The 14731-nt window shown below is 38.9% G+C and overlaps 1 protein-coding gene across 2 annotated transcripts in view; it reads left to right on the forward strand.

Moving 5' to 3' along the window:
* Positions 1–7889, forward strand: part of LOC134793005 (protein tiptop-like) — a 371990-nt gene extending 364101 nt beyond the window's left edge. Inside the window, exons 1-2 of one of the 2 annotated variants that reach the window (XM_063764520.1) lie at positions 1861–2100; positions 3687–7889. In XM_063764520.1, coding sequence (XP_063620590.1) covers positions 2075–2100; positions 3687–6672 — 3012 coding nt within the window. In that variant the 5' untranslated portion in view covers positions 1861–2074 and the 3' untranslated portion in view covers positions 6673–7889. Of the gene's footprint in view, positions 1–1860; positions 2101–3686 lie in introns of those variants that run through there. The other variant, XM_063764519.1, reaches the window with a different exon arrangement.
* Positions 7890–14731: the final 6842 nt, after the last annotated feature.

A 14731-nucleotide genomic window follows, 5' to 3' on the forward strand; every position in this document is an offset into this window, starting at 1 on the left:
ATAATAAACGAATAGGTACAAACCGCTAACACACAACGAAGTCTTTGATTTCTTCAATATTAATGTTCTCAAAAACAATAAGGTTTGAGGAAAAGGCACCTTCTTACGTTTCTTTAATTTATGCACCTAAAACCAAATTTCCTGTTACAAATGCACTAATTCCCCATCAGCCAGCTGTCATGCAGGCAAAACAATGTTAAATAGATTAGCATTCTCAGTTTTATTGCTCAAAGACATCTGTGCCGTTTTAAAATTCAGTATGTTACTGCAAAATTATTCATGCCCGTGTCAGGTGTCCCCCATATAAAACCGAATGTTTAAAAGGTCATAACCGCCACTACTGTTCTTTGAGTTAGGACGTTTAGTTTTGAACCAGAGCCCGCACGATGGCGAACTAAAGTTTACCTTCGGCACCAATTCCGAAATGCATCCATTGAATGCACGATTACATTTTTGACTCAACAGATGGGGTGATTTGGAGGTGTCTTGGTAAATTCTAATTTGGAATCTTGTACCTGTTTGATTTTAACGTCGAAATTGTAAATTTGCATGTTTTTTAAAATTCCATATGATGCGTTTCTAAATTAACATTCACAATTTTTTTTCTATAGTTTTTTCATCTTATGTGGTTATAACAGGTCTAACCCGATTAGCTTAATTTTTTACCCTATAGGTTAGATCCGTTATAATCACTAAATATGTACTTTTATAAAATAGAAGAGTTTAATGTGTTTTCATCTGTTATTGTTATTGGCGTATCATCATTTGTTACGTAAAAACCTAACAAAACATTGAAGGCTAAAATGTTGTCAGCTAATTAATTCGAAGCTTTTCCCTTCCAACCGTCTTTACGACTTCATCTAATTATGACTCACATTTCGAAGAACAATGTAATAGACATAAATCAGCCGCCCACATTTATTTACATGTAACTTTTAGGCTAGTCATGAAAACTATTGCCAAAACTGTTTCTTTCGTCTCCTTCTTTCTTCGCTTGTTGGAAAAGGCCGGTTGTGTCACATAAAGACGGTTGATTGATTGACCCGCACCGACTAACGATTATAGGAAGCTATAACGATAAACAGCTGGCGATTTCGTTCCGTGAGTCGATTTTAATTCGTTTTCGTGATGGTTGCGAAGTTGGCTGATTTAGTGTTGATATTCGGCTTAATGGTTCCGTTTTATTACAGTTCTACTTTGATTTATGTTTCAAGGTAAACAATAGTTCTAGAAATTTATTCTGTAAAATTTTCATAACTATTTATTCAAATATTTTACATTTAGCGCAGTATTTGTTTATTATTCTACTACTGTAGGTATTTCTAATCAGGATTGAATATGTAATTTACCTAATTCACTAACGGTTTTTGATTTTTATATTTGTTTAAGTAGGTACATACTTATCTTTAATAGTTTTGTTAAAAGCTTTTCAAAAATTATATTACTCACTGTTTTGTATAGTATTTCTCTTCTATCATGACATAAATTCTAATAAAGATCTAATCAGTATCTTATAAGCTTAGTTTGCACACATCACATTTTATCTCTACCAAAATAAATCCCGTCTTTATTTTCCTTTGTCAAGCCGGAAATCTGTTCATGATACACGTAAATCCTTCGTCCCCTGTCAGTTACACTGCTGTGAGTGACATTTCCTTGTCAACGCCATCTAGTCCTGTAATGATAAACAGTCATTAAAAATCGTCGATTGGTCAAGGTTCTAGTCTATTGGTGAGTCAGTGTCTATCATTCAGTGCAGCTCGCGCGGCGCACGCTTGCATTACGCAGTACCACCCCTCGAGAGACGTATAACAGTCTCTCTTCTTCCTAGGACTTTATTGGCTGGTGTGTTGGTTGGTCTCGCTCTCGCGGGGCGGAGGGGGGGAATGCAGGCGGGTCGTAAATCACGCTTGTCTCATTCCACGCGGGACCGCCGCCGCCGCCGCAGGCGCCCGCATTCCCCTCGCGACTGCCGTGAGCGACGCGTCTTTCGTGTTTACTTTGAATTTGGAAGTGTTTCTTGTGAATGGATCTAAGGGTGTCGATTCGGACAGATTGAAAGATTGCGTCCGAAATGATTGTGGAAGCTGATCATGTGAGGTAAGCTTTTGTGATGTTGTGTTTTAATTTATTACTTCGTTTTAGACATGTAACGTACGGTTACGCTGTCTCTAGTTTAATACACGGAATTTCACTTTTTGATCTGTTTCTTAAATTTTCTAAAATGGTTTTACTACCAGAATGCTAGAAATGTGACATTTTTTCTTTTCCGAATCTTATAGTGCAGACTAAGTCATAGTTTCAATTTTGTAATAAACGCAACATACAAATGCTGCGATTATAATTTCTAAATCAGTTGTTTTTTTTCATATGGATTTTTTTATTGTATATTTCGTAAAACCGTTTTAATTTAAGTAAGTACGTAATTTATGAAAATAATTGAACTTAGGAATTTTGTCTCAAAGTTCTGATTTTTCTGTGTTTAATATTTATCCTCAATTCAATTCACCTTTTAGCGTGTTGTTAATCGTAAAATAACAATAACAATTTCCTGTTATCTCAAAAGTATTAGCAAGATTTAGTCCAACAAGAAATATAAAAAGTTTTCATTCTTTTTATTTTGTTTCCGAAGATTCGCAAAAGCTTTGAATGTTGAAATATTGGAGGTTTGTTTGCAATATTTTTTCCTTTTAGTGTTTTATTAGTAGCAGTTATCAGAAAATTTATGATCTTGTTTAACTCGTTACAGCTTTTTTATCTGATGATTTGTTGTTTAAGTTTTTCTTTCTGATACTAAGTTACTATTAATGATTGTCAATACTGATCGATTAGGTATAGATAATATTGCTTATCAATGATAAATTATCATATTATCACAATTTGTGTTCAAAGCAATATTATCTTTTGCGTTTTATCATTTAAACTATCTCTTAATTGACACCAATGTGAAGTATTTATGACTCATTAGGACGTTTTAGAAAACCATAAGGAATAATATTGTCAGGTGCAAATTTGATTCATCAGTATTCATCAACCTATAATTTTGCTAACCCAAACCCGTGAGTAATAAAGCGACGATAATAAAAATATAAATATTCGTTACAGTTGCAGTTTTAGCCCTTACTTGTTGTCTAAATAGAAATAGACTTATAAATATTTGTGAGAGTTACATTTTAACCTATAATTTAGACATCGCTGTTTTTCTAACGTCAACGAACTGCATAATTAATAATAATTCAGAAAAGAGTTATTCCGATAATTGTCGTTTATATCATAAACTTTTAAGTTTTGTCTATGACATTGGTCACGTTTGCCTTATTGTTATTGAATCCTCAAACATAATATTGTCCTGTCTTCAAAATCTCTGGTTATATTTTTGCGTGTCATTTAATATTGTTACAAGAACAAGTGGAAAATGGACAAATGTCGCACCGCCAACAATTTTTCTCCTTAGCCTAAGGTTGATTAGTAGATAATGCTTTATGGCATTAAGTCCGCCTTTTATAGGTACTGTAAAGTTTCTCTTTTGTGCAATAAGGGTAAAATAAAGAAATCCAATTGGTATAGGCAGCTATGATATCCATACAAAAAAATATCCATTATCATTGTAGCTCTAAATAAGGAAGCTGCAAAAAAACGCAAACAATAACAAAGCACGCTTGTAAACTTCATTTGTTTGTCCACAGGGAGAGCCCGCGATGTCTGTCGCGGGAGTCGTCCGGCGCGCCGCGCTGCCCCTCCAACGACTCCGTGTACCGCGCGCCGCTGCCCCTCCCCGCGGCGCTGACGGCCGCCCTCCCCGCGGCTCTGCTGCCCCCCCACTCCGCCGCCGTCGCCGCGTATCTCGGCGCTGCCGCCGCCGCGGCCCAACAACGCCTCCTCATGTCATGCCAAGAAGACATGACGGATTCGGAGCGCGCCGACGCTTTAGACTTTAGCACGAAACGCAGCGACTCGCCCGTCGATGACGACGAAGATGCAGTTAATCTTAGTAAAACACCTGAAAATGGACCGTTAGATTTATCTGTTGGAACACGTAAAAGAGGACCGGAGGATTCGCCTTCGCCGGTACCGACGAGAAAAAGTTCGAGAACTGAACTTAAGCCAAGTCCAGTACATTGGAGCACACCGGTAGCCCCGCATTTGCCATATTTTGCGGCCGCAGCGGCTGTAGCTGCGGCTAGTCTGTCTCCGAAAGGCGGGATTCCGGCAGAGTGGAATGGAAGACTGAAGCACGGTCCGACACCGAGCGATGCGACGAAAGCGCTCGAGAAGATGAGCGAGCTCAGCCGACTGGGTGGCGAAGAGTTATTCCGATCTGTACAAAGCGCCGCTTTAGGCGCTGGCTTAGCTTCTAACTCAGCCGCCAGACACTCCGCCTGGCAGTCGCACTGGCTCAACAAAGGCGCTGATCAAACTAAAGACGTCCTAAAATGCGTTTGGTGCAAGAAAAGCTTCAACTCTCTCGCTGATCTAACAGTACATATGAAAGAAGCGAAGCATTGTGGCGTAAACGTCCCGGTTCCACCGTCGACTGGCGCTCCTATGCCGCCATCTTTGCACCCACCTTCGAGTTCGCCATCCACACCTTCGCACAACTCGTCTTCTTCGAGCAGTTCGTCGAAACCCAGTCAGAGCGATCTAAATTTACTCATAAAAGAAAACATGCCGATTCCGAGAAAGCTAGTCCGAGGCCAAGATGTCTGGCTTGGTAAAGGCGCGGAGCAGACTAGACAAATTTTAAAATGCATGTGGTGCGCAGAGAGTTTCCGCTCGCTAGCCGAAATGACGAGCCACATGCAGCGGACTCAACACTACACCAACATCATATCGCAAGAGCAGATTATCTCCTGGAAGTCCTCCGATGAAGCTAAAGGATCGAGCGCGAGCAACGCGCCCAATAATCCTGCTCCGCCGACGACAGGCACCAGTAGCCACGTCAGCGCCGTTTTAACGTGTAAGGTTTGCGACCAAGCATTTAGTTCCTTGAAAGAGTTAAGTAATCATATGGTTAAAAATTCACATTACAAAGAGCACATTATGAGATCTATCACAGAGAGCGGTGGTAGACGACGACAGACGCGCGAAAAACGAAAGAAGTCACTTCCAGTTAGAAAGCTGCTCGAGCTAGAGCGGGCGCAGCATGAGTTTAAAAACGGGGACGGCAACGGCGTACCTATGGGGAAACCGATTAGGGACTTCGGCGCAGGCAGCCGAATTTCTTGCGAAAAATGCGGCGATAAAATTGAGACTGCTGTGTTCGTTGAGCATATACGACAGTGCATAGGCGCGCCGATGTCTAATAGCCAAAGGAATTTTCTGAAGAGCGCGCTGCTCACTAATAGCATCATCCCCCCTGACGTGCCCGGGCATGTCACCCCCACCAGCCGCGACGGCCGTAAGAGCATCAACGACGAACTTCCCTCCCCTGGCTCAGCCCACCACCGCTCCCCCTCCTCCGTGAACGATTCTTCCCCGAGTTCCAAAGATCCCAACGCGAGCAACGACAAAAGCTCGTCGCCTTCGGTCCTCAACGCCATAGAACAATTGATAGAAAAGAGTTTCGACACACGATCCCGTCACACTGTCCCCGGGATGCCGGGCGGAGCTTCCCACGCTCCGATCGGTTCTAGCATTCTTAAAAGATTAGGCATAGATGAGAGCGTAGACTACACTAAACCGCTGGTAGACCCTCAAACGATGAGCATGCTTAGGAGCTATCACCATCAGCAGGGGTACGGGCGCCGCGAGCGCAGCGGGAGCGAGTCAAGCTCAATGTCCGAGCGAGGCGGCAGTCGGGTCGAATCCCTCACCCCTGACAGAAAACTAGACGCTTACCACATGACCCCACGCACCACTCCAGACACTCGCGGCTCCCAAACACCCGCCTCCGAAGACCGCCCCGCCGAAGTTAGGATAAAAAAAGAAGTAACTGAAGACGATGATCGTGAAAACGGGGTAGATTTGAGTAGTCAGCCGGTACGCGTCAAAACTGAGGTCGATGAGGACGAGGAGCCTCCTAGGCCGAGTAGTTCGCATGAGGACGGGAAAGTTGTCCCTAAACGTGAGAGCGAAGGATCCAGCCCCGCAGCTAGCCCTCGCAGCCCGGCCAGCGACCGCTCGGGACATACTCCGGGGGTAGATAGGAAGCCGGCTTCCAGTTTAGGCGCATTGTCTTCTATGTTCGATAATCTCGCTAGCGGAGGGTCTTCTAATGAGCCTAGCTCCTCGCGCCGCGGCGGCAGTCACCCTTTAGCCGCGCTCCAAAAGCTTTGCGATAAAACTGAAACTAGTACTTCCCGCGCGCCCGCCCCGGCTCCATCCCCCGCCGGTCCTCCGAGCATCCTCACATTCAGCTGGGCTTGCAACGATGCCGTCGTGACTGATTCCATCATGAAATGCGCTCTATGCGACACGCCATTCGTCTCCAAAGGGGCGTATCGGCATCACCTGTCCAAGATGCATTTCGTGAAGGACAGCGCTATGCCGGAACCGGTTCCGATGAAAGCCACCCCACCGGCCGGGTCTCCGGGGGCTCATAAAAGTGGGGGGTCGACTGCACCTTCCCCACAGGACCCGCGAAGCCCCTCGCAAGCCTTCGACGAGAGCCCACATTCAAAGTTCCTCAAGTACACGGAACTCGCGAAGCAGCTCTCCAGCAAATACGTGTAGACGCGTTTGTGATCATACCATATCCCGCATAACCCGCTAAGGTTAGGTTCGCTCCGGCGACGATAAGTATTTCGAAACTCTTTGCCAATTTAATTATTTAGGTAATTGTTAGTCACCGCATAGTTCGGTTAGTGTAATTAACGATTAGCGACTTAAGTATACGCCAAACGTCTTACGTTCATTTAGAGTAAGGAGATATTTTCAAATAATGCCTTTAGGTGACGATCGGGAACTATCTTCCCTACTGTAATTCCATTCGCGAACTGTACATATAAGTCACATTAAGTCATAAAGTTATTCGATCTCTTGTAAATGTATTTTTGCTATCGGGGCAGCGCGATGCGGCTCAGTATTTTTGGAATTCGTTGCAATATCATTTGTGTTACTTAATTTACTTCAGAGTTAGGGTTAACTTTTAGTTTATTCTATGTATATTTTGAATTATCTCTAGGTAATCTCGGAGATGCAATCTCTTCTGTTCTCGTTACAGGACAATCTCCCTCTAGTGTAAATTTTGGCCTAGTTCGCTCCCATGGGAATGCTATTTATTGTTTAGTATAAGTACTTTAGACCGCGTCTGTGACTCATGTATACCATATACCAGCGCATAATCGGTTGTCCAAACCATTAAGGTATTTAAAACAAGTGATAATACGATACGAGTTATACAGTTTTTTCTTTATAAAGGAACAACTACAATCGTATACGTTTAGACCTTCAGTAAAGATAATATCTTCCATTGTAACAGTTATACGAGTGTATATACGGACCTAGTGAGTGAAGACTCTGTTATATTTAAATAAAAATATTGTAAACTGTCTAAGTGTAAGTTTCAGACGATATCAGAATAAACGGTTGAATCTTCGTCGCATAATTTTAGAAATTTATCATTAACTCCAGTATACGAAATGTTTTCTGTCTTTTGGAACTTGTTTGATGTTTTTTTGTTTTCCTTTCCTCTAAATTTATGCGGCGGATGTGCAATTTTTGAATTCAAAAATTGAATCTATAAATTTATCATTTTAACGATAATACATAATGAACCTACGAACTTTATGTAATGTATACGCTAGCTCTGATGAGGAATTTTTGCTCATTCTTAAAATGGTGTTGAAATATTGATTTTACCAAATTTAATAATCTTATTTAATATTTTTATGTTGTATTTCAAAATGCAATTAAAAGCTCAAAGAAATATATATGTTACATACTTAAAATGATTATTTTATTTAGTGTTCCCTATCCACAGTACCTTACACATGCGACAAGCTGTCACGGACAGCGCATATCAAACTGTTATTGAATAATTAAATAAATGTTAAATTAAAGGACCCAATACTATTTAAGGAAATATGCATTTTTGATATGCGTCGACACTTATGCTAAGCAAATTTGAAATATTAACACAAAACAAATAAAAAAATAATGTGTTGTCCATCTGTTCTTAATTGATTCAGCCCAAGCTCGCTCACTTCACATCAGGGTTCACTTGTTTTGTGTCATATGATGACGTCAATATTATATCAGACTATCAAGCGTGTTTGATAAGGCGCCTATTTCACCAACTTGACAATTGACAGTAGACACTGACAATTTCCTGTACGGGTCTCTATGGTTTCCCATAAAGTTTTAAGTAGTGTATTGTTTGTCCGCAGATTCGTTAGTCATAATTTGTTTTTTTCCAAAACGCGTAACTTTTCAGGATTGCCATAAAACAAACCTAACCTACCTATAGGATAACCTTACGAAAATGCTAAAAAGTTGACGGTTTCAGTTTTAGGACTAATGATAATATGACAAACAATACATTAGGATTTAAAAGTTTATGTCATAATGTATTTTAGCTTCTCTGTTTCTAGCATTCTAGCATCTCTGTTTCTAGCATTCTAGCCTCAATGTTTATATCTTGAACCAGATGTACGATTGTCATTTTTACTAGGCCCCCTGGTTCTACAATCAAGTGAAACCGAGGAACTCTGATCGAGATTTGTTTTTAAGCCAGCCCAGAATCAAATGGTAAGTCGGTAAGTAAATATTAGGGATGTACCGACTAGTCGCCGACTAGTCGGGAAAGCCGACTATTCGGCCACATTTGTAGTCGGCGATTAGTCGGCGACTAGTCGGCAAAAATGGCCGATTAGTCGGCACTTTATTAGTGAAAGAAAAACAGAAAAAAAAAGAAATCAATAGTCAATATTTACCATAATGTTTTATGTTTATTTTACTAAAATACCTATTCAGGGTGCATACGAAAACTTTTGTTCATATAATTGACCGTTTGATCGTTATCGTATGTTGGTGGGCTGGCGTTTTCCTCTACAGGTCGATCTCAACTGATTCTCGTGTAATTTCATGTGCAAGTTCTATAGTTAATTTTTTTTATTATTATTCAGTTTTTGTTTTTTTTTTAATGGTGGAGCCATGAGGAACTATTAATATTATTGCAAAATTTAGATACTTTAGTCAGGGCACGTTGCTCGTAAAGATGCTGACCACAGGGGATAGGTTCTTAACTGGCGACTACGTACGGGAAATAGAGCCTTGGAAATACCTCCTACAAGCTGTACTGACGGTCTGCTCAGGATCGCAAAATAAAAGAACTAAAGACAGAAATTAAACGAGGATTCTTGTGATAGGTCTTTGAACCTGTAGAGAACACCTGTTAGCCAAGCTAAATTATGATGAATAGCGCATCCAAAGGAGCAAAAGTATTGTTTTTCACCTGAACTTATACAAAACTAATGATCTGGCCGACTAGTCGGCCGACTAATCGGCCATTCGAGCGCCGATTAGTCGGCTAGTCGGCCAAATCAATAGTCGGTACATCACTACCTAAATATTAATATTTTACCTTAATTCAAGAAAAATCTATTTTAGTTTGACAAATATAATTATGTAGAACGAACAAGCAAATGATTCAGTCAAAGAATTTAATTTCCTACCCATTTTGGACTTATTCATAGTGACAATAGTATGAATGAGGTCTCTTAGCGACTTCATATTGATTGTCACTGTGACAAGGTATGAAATGGGTCGGAAATTAAATTCCTTGACTTTACCTAACATATGACTTACTTCTCGAAAAAAAAATCAAAAATATGGCTAAAAATTCGGTGTCGATACCTATTTATCAAGGTATTAAACACAGACAAGAGGTTAAATGAGATAAAACTATTGATGACTATTGTCATCAAATTCCAAGGTAAAAATTAGGTGTAAAATTAGTTAAGGTACCTAAGTACAACAAGGCCAAGTTAACATTTGACACTCCATTGTCAAAAGTCAACAAATCAACACATCCGACTTCCACCTGCACTTTCTTAACCGCAGATAACCCCCAACCCCCTCAAATCCCGAATCACTCAACATCTCCCGCCTTAATCACGATAATGACATCATTCATCGCCGTTTACTCGCTTTCACCAATTTGACACAACACTTCTCTACACTTCCTCACATTAACCGTCCATTGCTGCTTAACTATGGAATCCAACGCTAGGTCTTTGGTACTGGAGCGGTAATGGATGGGTGGAATAGCGATGAGATAGGGTAGTGGGGTGATGGGTGACCCGTCAGTCAAACCGGATAGCTACTAGCTACAGGTAGAAAGCACGTACGGGTTGGCGTTGTGTTTGAAAACGACTGAAAAGGAGAAATTGTAAATAAATTGGCTGACACACTAATATAATGACAAAATGTGTGAAGGAAACTGATTGCAAAGAAAATTTAATATACGTGTAGGTAAGTATATTCTCTTTACCGTCATTCTGATAGTAAATAAAAATCCTAACGTAGCGTGGGTCTTGCATAGCCAGTGGTTCCTAGTTCCTGCATCTACAGATGCGCTCAGTGATTTTACTAGTAGCCCTAGTAGGTAGTAGATATTATTTTTTTTCAATATTTGTAGGTAAGTTGCCAGTGAGAGATTCTTAGAACCAAGTGAAATTAAACTGACACTGAAATTGAATCAAATGACATTGTTTTTCTCCTATGTCCCACTAAAAAAATCAATAGCTCAAATATACGATTGCAATTTTTGAAAAAAAATCATAGAATCCAACCCAACTAGTAATGGATTTTAAGAAAGAGTTTAAGTTTATATGTTTTATAAATCTTCCCCTGTTTTGACCGAAAAGCGCCAATTGACCGAAGCGACTCAGTTTCAGCTTGGGCAAAAATTCTCTACAGGTGAACGTTTCAACGGATTCTCGTCAAATATTGCGAGCATCGAATTTTAAGTCGATATATGTAGGTACATAGTAGGTCCTTCCTTTATTTTTAATATGGCGGAGTCATACTAAGGAGTAAAGATATAAAGAGACAAGACTAAAGAGTCAGTTTTAAGCTATGTGAATTGTAAAATACACTCACCGAGCTTACCGGCCAAGATACGTCAAATATTGCGTCTAATAGATACGATACGTTTTTGTTTGAAGAAACGTCACTTGACACTGACATATCTAATCCCTAATCCATATCGTATCTAGGCGTAATATTTGACGTATCTTAAAGTTTGAATCGGGCCGTCTGTCTGTATACACATTATTCCCCCGTATGTTTCCATACTGACTGAACAAGACAAACGCGCATCACTTCACCGCCAGCGACAGCGAGTGAAACAATCCACGTTCGACTGTACTTGACACTGACATTTGACACAGACATCGAGGGTTTGAGTCAAATGACTTTATACTCGTATATTGAGGGATGGTAAGTCAGTTGCAACTACAACACAACCTACGGCTCGATTCGGAAAATGAATTAGATTTCTACTAGACTTCAACAAGTTACGATACGGATAATTAAAGATATTTGTGAGATAGATATGTCAAATTTGACGTTTCCGCGATTCTGGAGGTCCTCTTGAACGATTTCGACAAGTTAATATGACTTAGATATCCAAGTCACATCTAGTCGATATCTAATGTAGATCTAGTTTCTAAATCGTCTCAAGATCTGGTGATTATCTCGAAATCCGAATAGTCCTGCTATTGAGTGTCTTCTTAATAATTAACCCAAGAATAGAAATTTCAGGAAAATAAAGTCTTATTTTATCAATTCTTCCGTTTTTTGATATTCGGTACCTAAATTGGTAAGTTTTATTTATTACAGAATATAATGATTTAAACTACTGTTTTCGGTCGTTATATAAAAAAAAAGAAAGAAAATAACAAAATTGGTTAAAAGTGCCAACGCCAACCCGCTTTTTAAACTAAAAGCAACTAAAAAATGGATTTAAAAGAAAATATCAAACTAAAATAGCAACACTGAAAAATCACCATATTGTAGAAATCAATTTCGTCCCGCCTCGTATGAAAGTACACATATGTATAAACGTTTTTGTACGTCTGTATAAACTTTCAAACATCGCAAAAACTGAAAATGATTTCCTTTATTTTGATTTATTGTCATTTGAGGCACTTACCGGCTATTCCTCAAAATTGACATTTTAAATTAAAACCTCCAGAAAGTACAAAAAACATCCCCTTTCGGCCGATCGTGTAAAATGGCTTTTGCGATTTATTGATACGTCTTTTCGGCTGCATCAAAGTCAAATATTTTCTAGTTTTGGTTTTTCGTATTTATTTGTTTTGATGATATATGATGAGTATTTATTATTTTTTTGTACATTTTGAGCGAATAGAGATTTTTCTATTAAAATTGTATGGTTTATTGACAGCACAAATTTAGTAGCAAAAGCATACAATGGCAAAGCGTCTATATTTAATTCTTGGCGCTGACATGACCAAAAATTTCAAGAAGGTAAGTAAAATTCAGAAAGTACATAATTCATTTGTTTATCGTATTCTCATTCTCACATTGTCCATTTAGCATTAAAGCTTTCTTTTGAACAACAAACAATAAGTATAAAAACAATAGGTACATATAAAAAACAACTTTTTTACTTTTTGCTTCTCTGTACCTATTTAGTCGTATCTGACATCCGATTTCGGAACGGACAATGTAAACGCTCTAACATCAAATTTTCAAACGGTAAATCCAGGTCGAATAGCGCCCTTCCATGTCAAACACTTGTTCAAAAGGCCTGACTGATGCCGTCTTCAAGTAAATAGCAGTTCGCCAAATAAATGATTCAGCCGACAACCAACTTAACTTTCCAACCCTCTTATCTTACCAACCTTGTTTTACTAAATGCTACTTTAATTTATATACAATACGGTTCAATTTCTAATGTCAAGTTCAGAGAAAGGAGGTTTAGAAAGTAATATGCCTGTAAAGGGCAGATTTCCTATTTAGTCCAATGTATTTTTATAAAAGCAACCTTCAATGATAGTTTATAAGGTTTAATTCCGAATGCAGTAGTGAAGGAAGAAAGGAGGTTTGGATAATAACTAGGTGGTAATAGGCGGATAGATGGAGACCCATGCCCTGACATTTGTCGAGTTGGCTTTTTGCTTTTCTTTGACTATTTCTAATAATAGCAGCATTCGCTGTGCTATTTTTAGATTTTGACTTAGGATAAATAAAATGCACTCACAATATTAACAAAAAAATACTTACTAGCTACTCACTACTCGTGTAACCCGCTGAACCTACAGATGTATATCGTGCATAATAGTTTTCCATCGTATTTTCTCGGAAGCGTTCGTATTTTGTCATGCTACTTCAGTCAACCTCAGTATAAACTTTTTGTATAGGTATACTTATACTTTCTATAACGAGACCTACAGAAATAGCAATACACGTTCGTACGTTTCCGTGAAAATACTATGAAAAATAATTATGCACTAGTACATCTGTATACATTTATCGCCACACTAATTGAGAAGATTGTAATTTCTAATTATTGAGCACGTCACAAATAACTGAAATAAGAAGGTATAATTTCAAACTAATAACCAAATGCAAGTCCAAAGTAGTTTGTATTTGTTTGGGTCCTGATTCCCTAGGCCAGGGGTCACCAATTAGTTTATTCTGGGGTCCGATTTTTTAAAATAATGTGACCGTCCGTTTCTACTTCTGTTTATTAAATAAGTATTAAAATTATATACGTCTGCGGTCCGCATCCGGACCGCGGTCCGCCATTTGGTGGCCCCTGCCCTAGGCCTTCCTCAGGGTACAGTCACCTGCAATAATATGTTAAAGGCCGCATAAATATGTGACCCGCTCTTATGGCTCTACAAATAAGATCGTGTCAGATATTTTTGCGGCCTTCGATGTCCAACATATTATTGCAGGTGACTGTACACACAGACACAGAGTACCTACTTTTTATCGCGGAAATAATAATTTTAGGTATACGCAGACAAACTCGCGGGCACAAGAATAATTTTAGAAAAACCATAATCCTCAATTCATTACGTCGTTATCGATTTTAGTTCCAAAAACAAGAGCCACTAAAACTCGACAACGAAATGGCGGGCGGAGTGATATTGACAGCTGTCAAGTTGTCAACTGTCAATCTCATGTCGGGCGATATCAGTCTCGTGAACAGTGGAGTTTTATTTTAAAATATATCTTTACCCACTTCATATTTGAGAATAAACTTTTGTAGGTTTGTACTTTATTAAAAATTCTATTTTTTTTATATTTAACTTAATGTTATTTATTTATTAAATAGCTTTATATCTTTGATGTCATATAGGTAAGTTGAATCAACTAATACTTAACTTTTTTTTTAGAAAAGGGCAAAATGGTTATACGGGTAAAGTCACAGTCAACAACCAAATTATAAAGAAGAATCATAATTTTTCTTTAGTCTAGTTGTTTATATATGTATAGAGATAGAGATCTGTACGATTTGCATAGATACCTACCAGGTATTTTAAATACATTGCCGCTGGAAAGGGTGTAGCAAAATAGGAAGTTCACAATGTCACAAGTTATATTACTAAGTTATTGACTTACACTCTTAGCTAGGTAGTAATAATTATAAATTTATCCAAAAAACAAGAGAAATACTTACTTGCGATCAATAACCATAGTTACCAAGAGCTTAACTCAGCTGATTCCTTAACACCAGTTAATCATACATACATCACAAAGGTGACTTCAGGCAAACTATCCGTTCCTAGAATTAATAATTACTACGGGGATA

The sequence above is a fragment of the Cydia splendana genome, chromosome 8 (assembly GCF_910591565.1).
Source record: "Cydia splendana chromosome 8, ilCydSple1.2, whole genome shotgun sequence".
NCBI classification, from domain to species: domain Eukaryota; kingdom Metazoa; phylum Arthropoda; class Insecta; order Lepidoptera; family Tortricidae; genus Cydia; species Cydia splendana.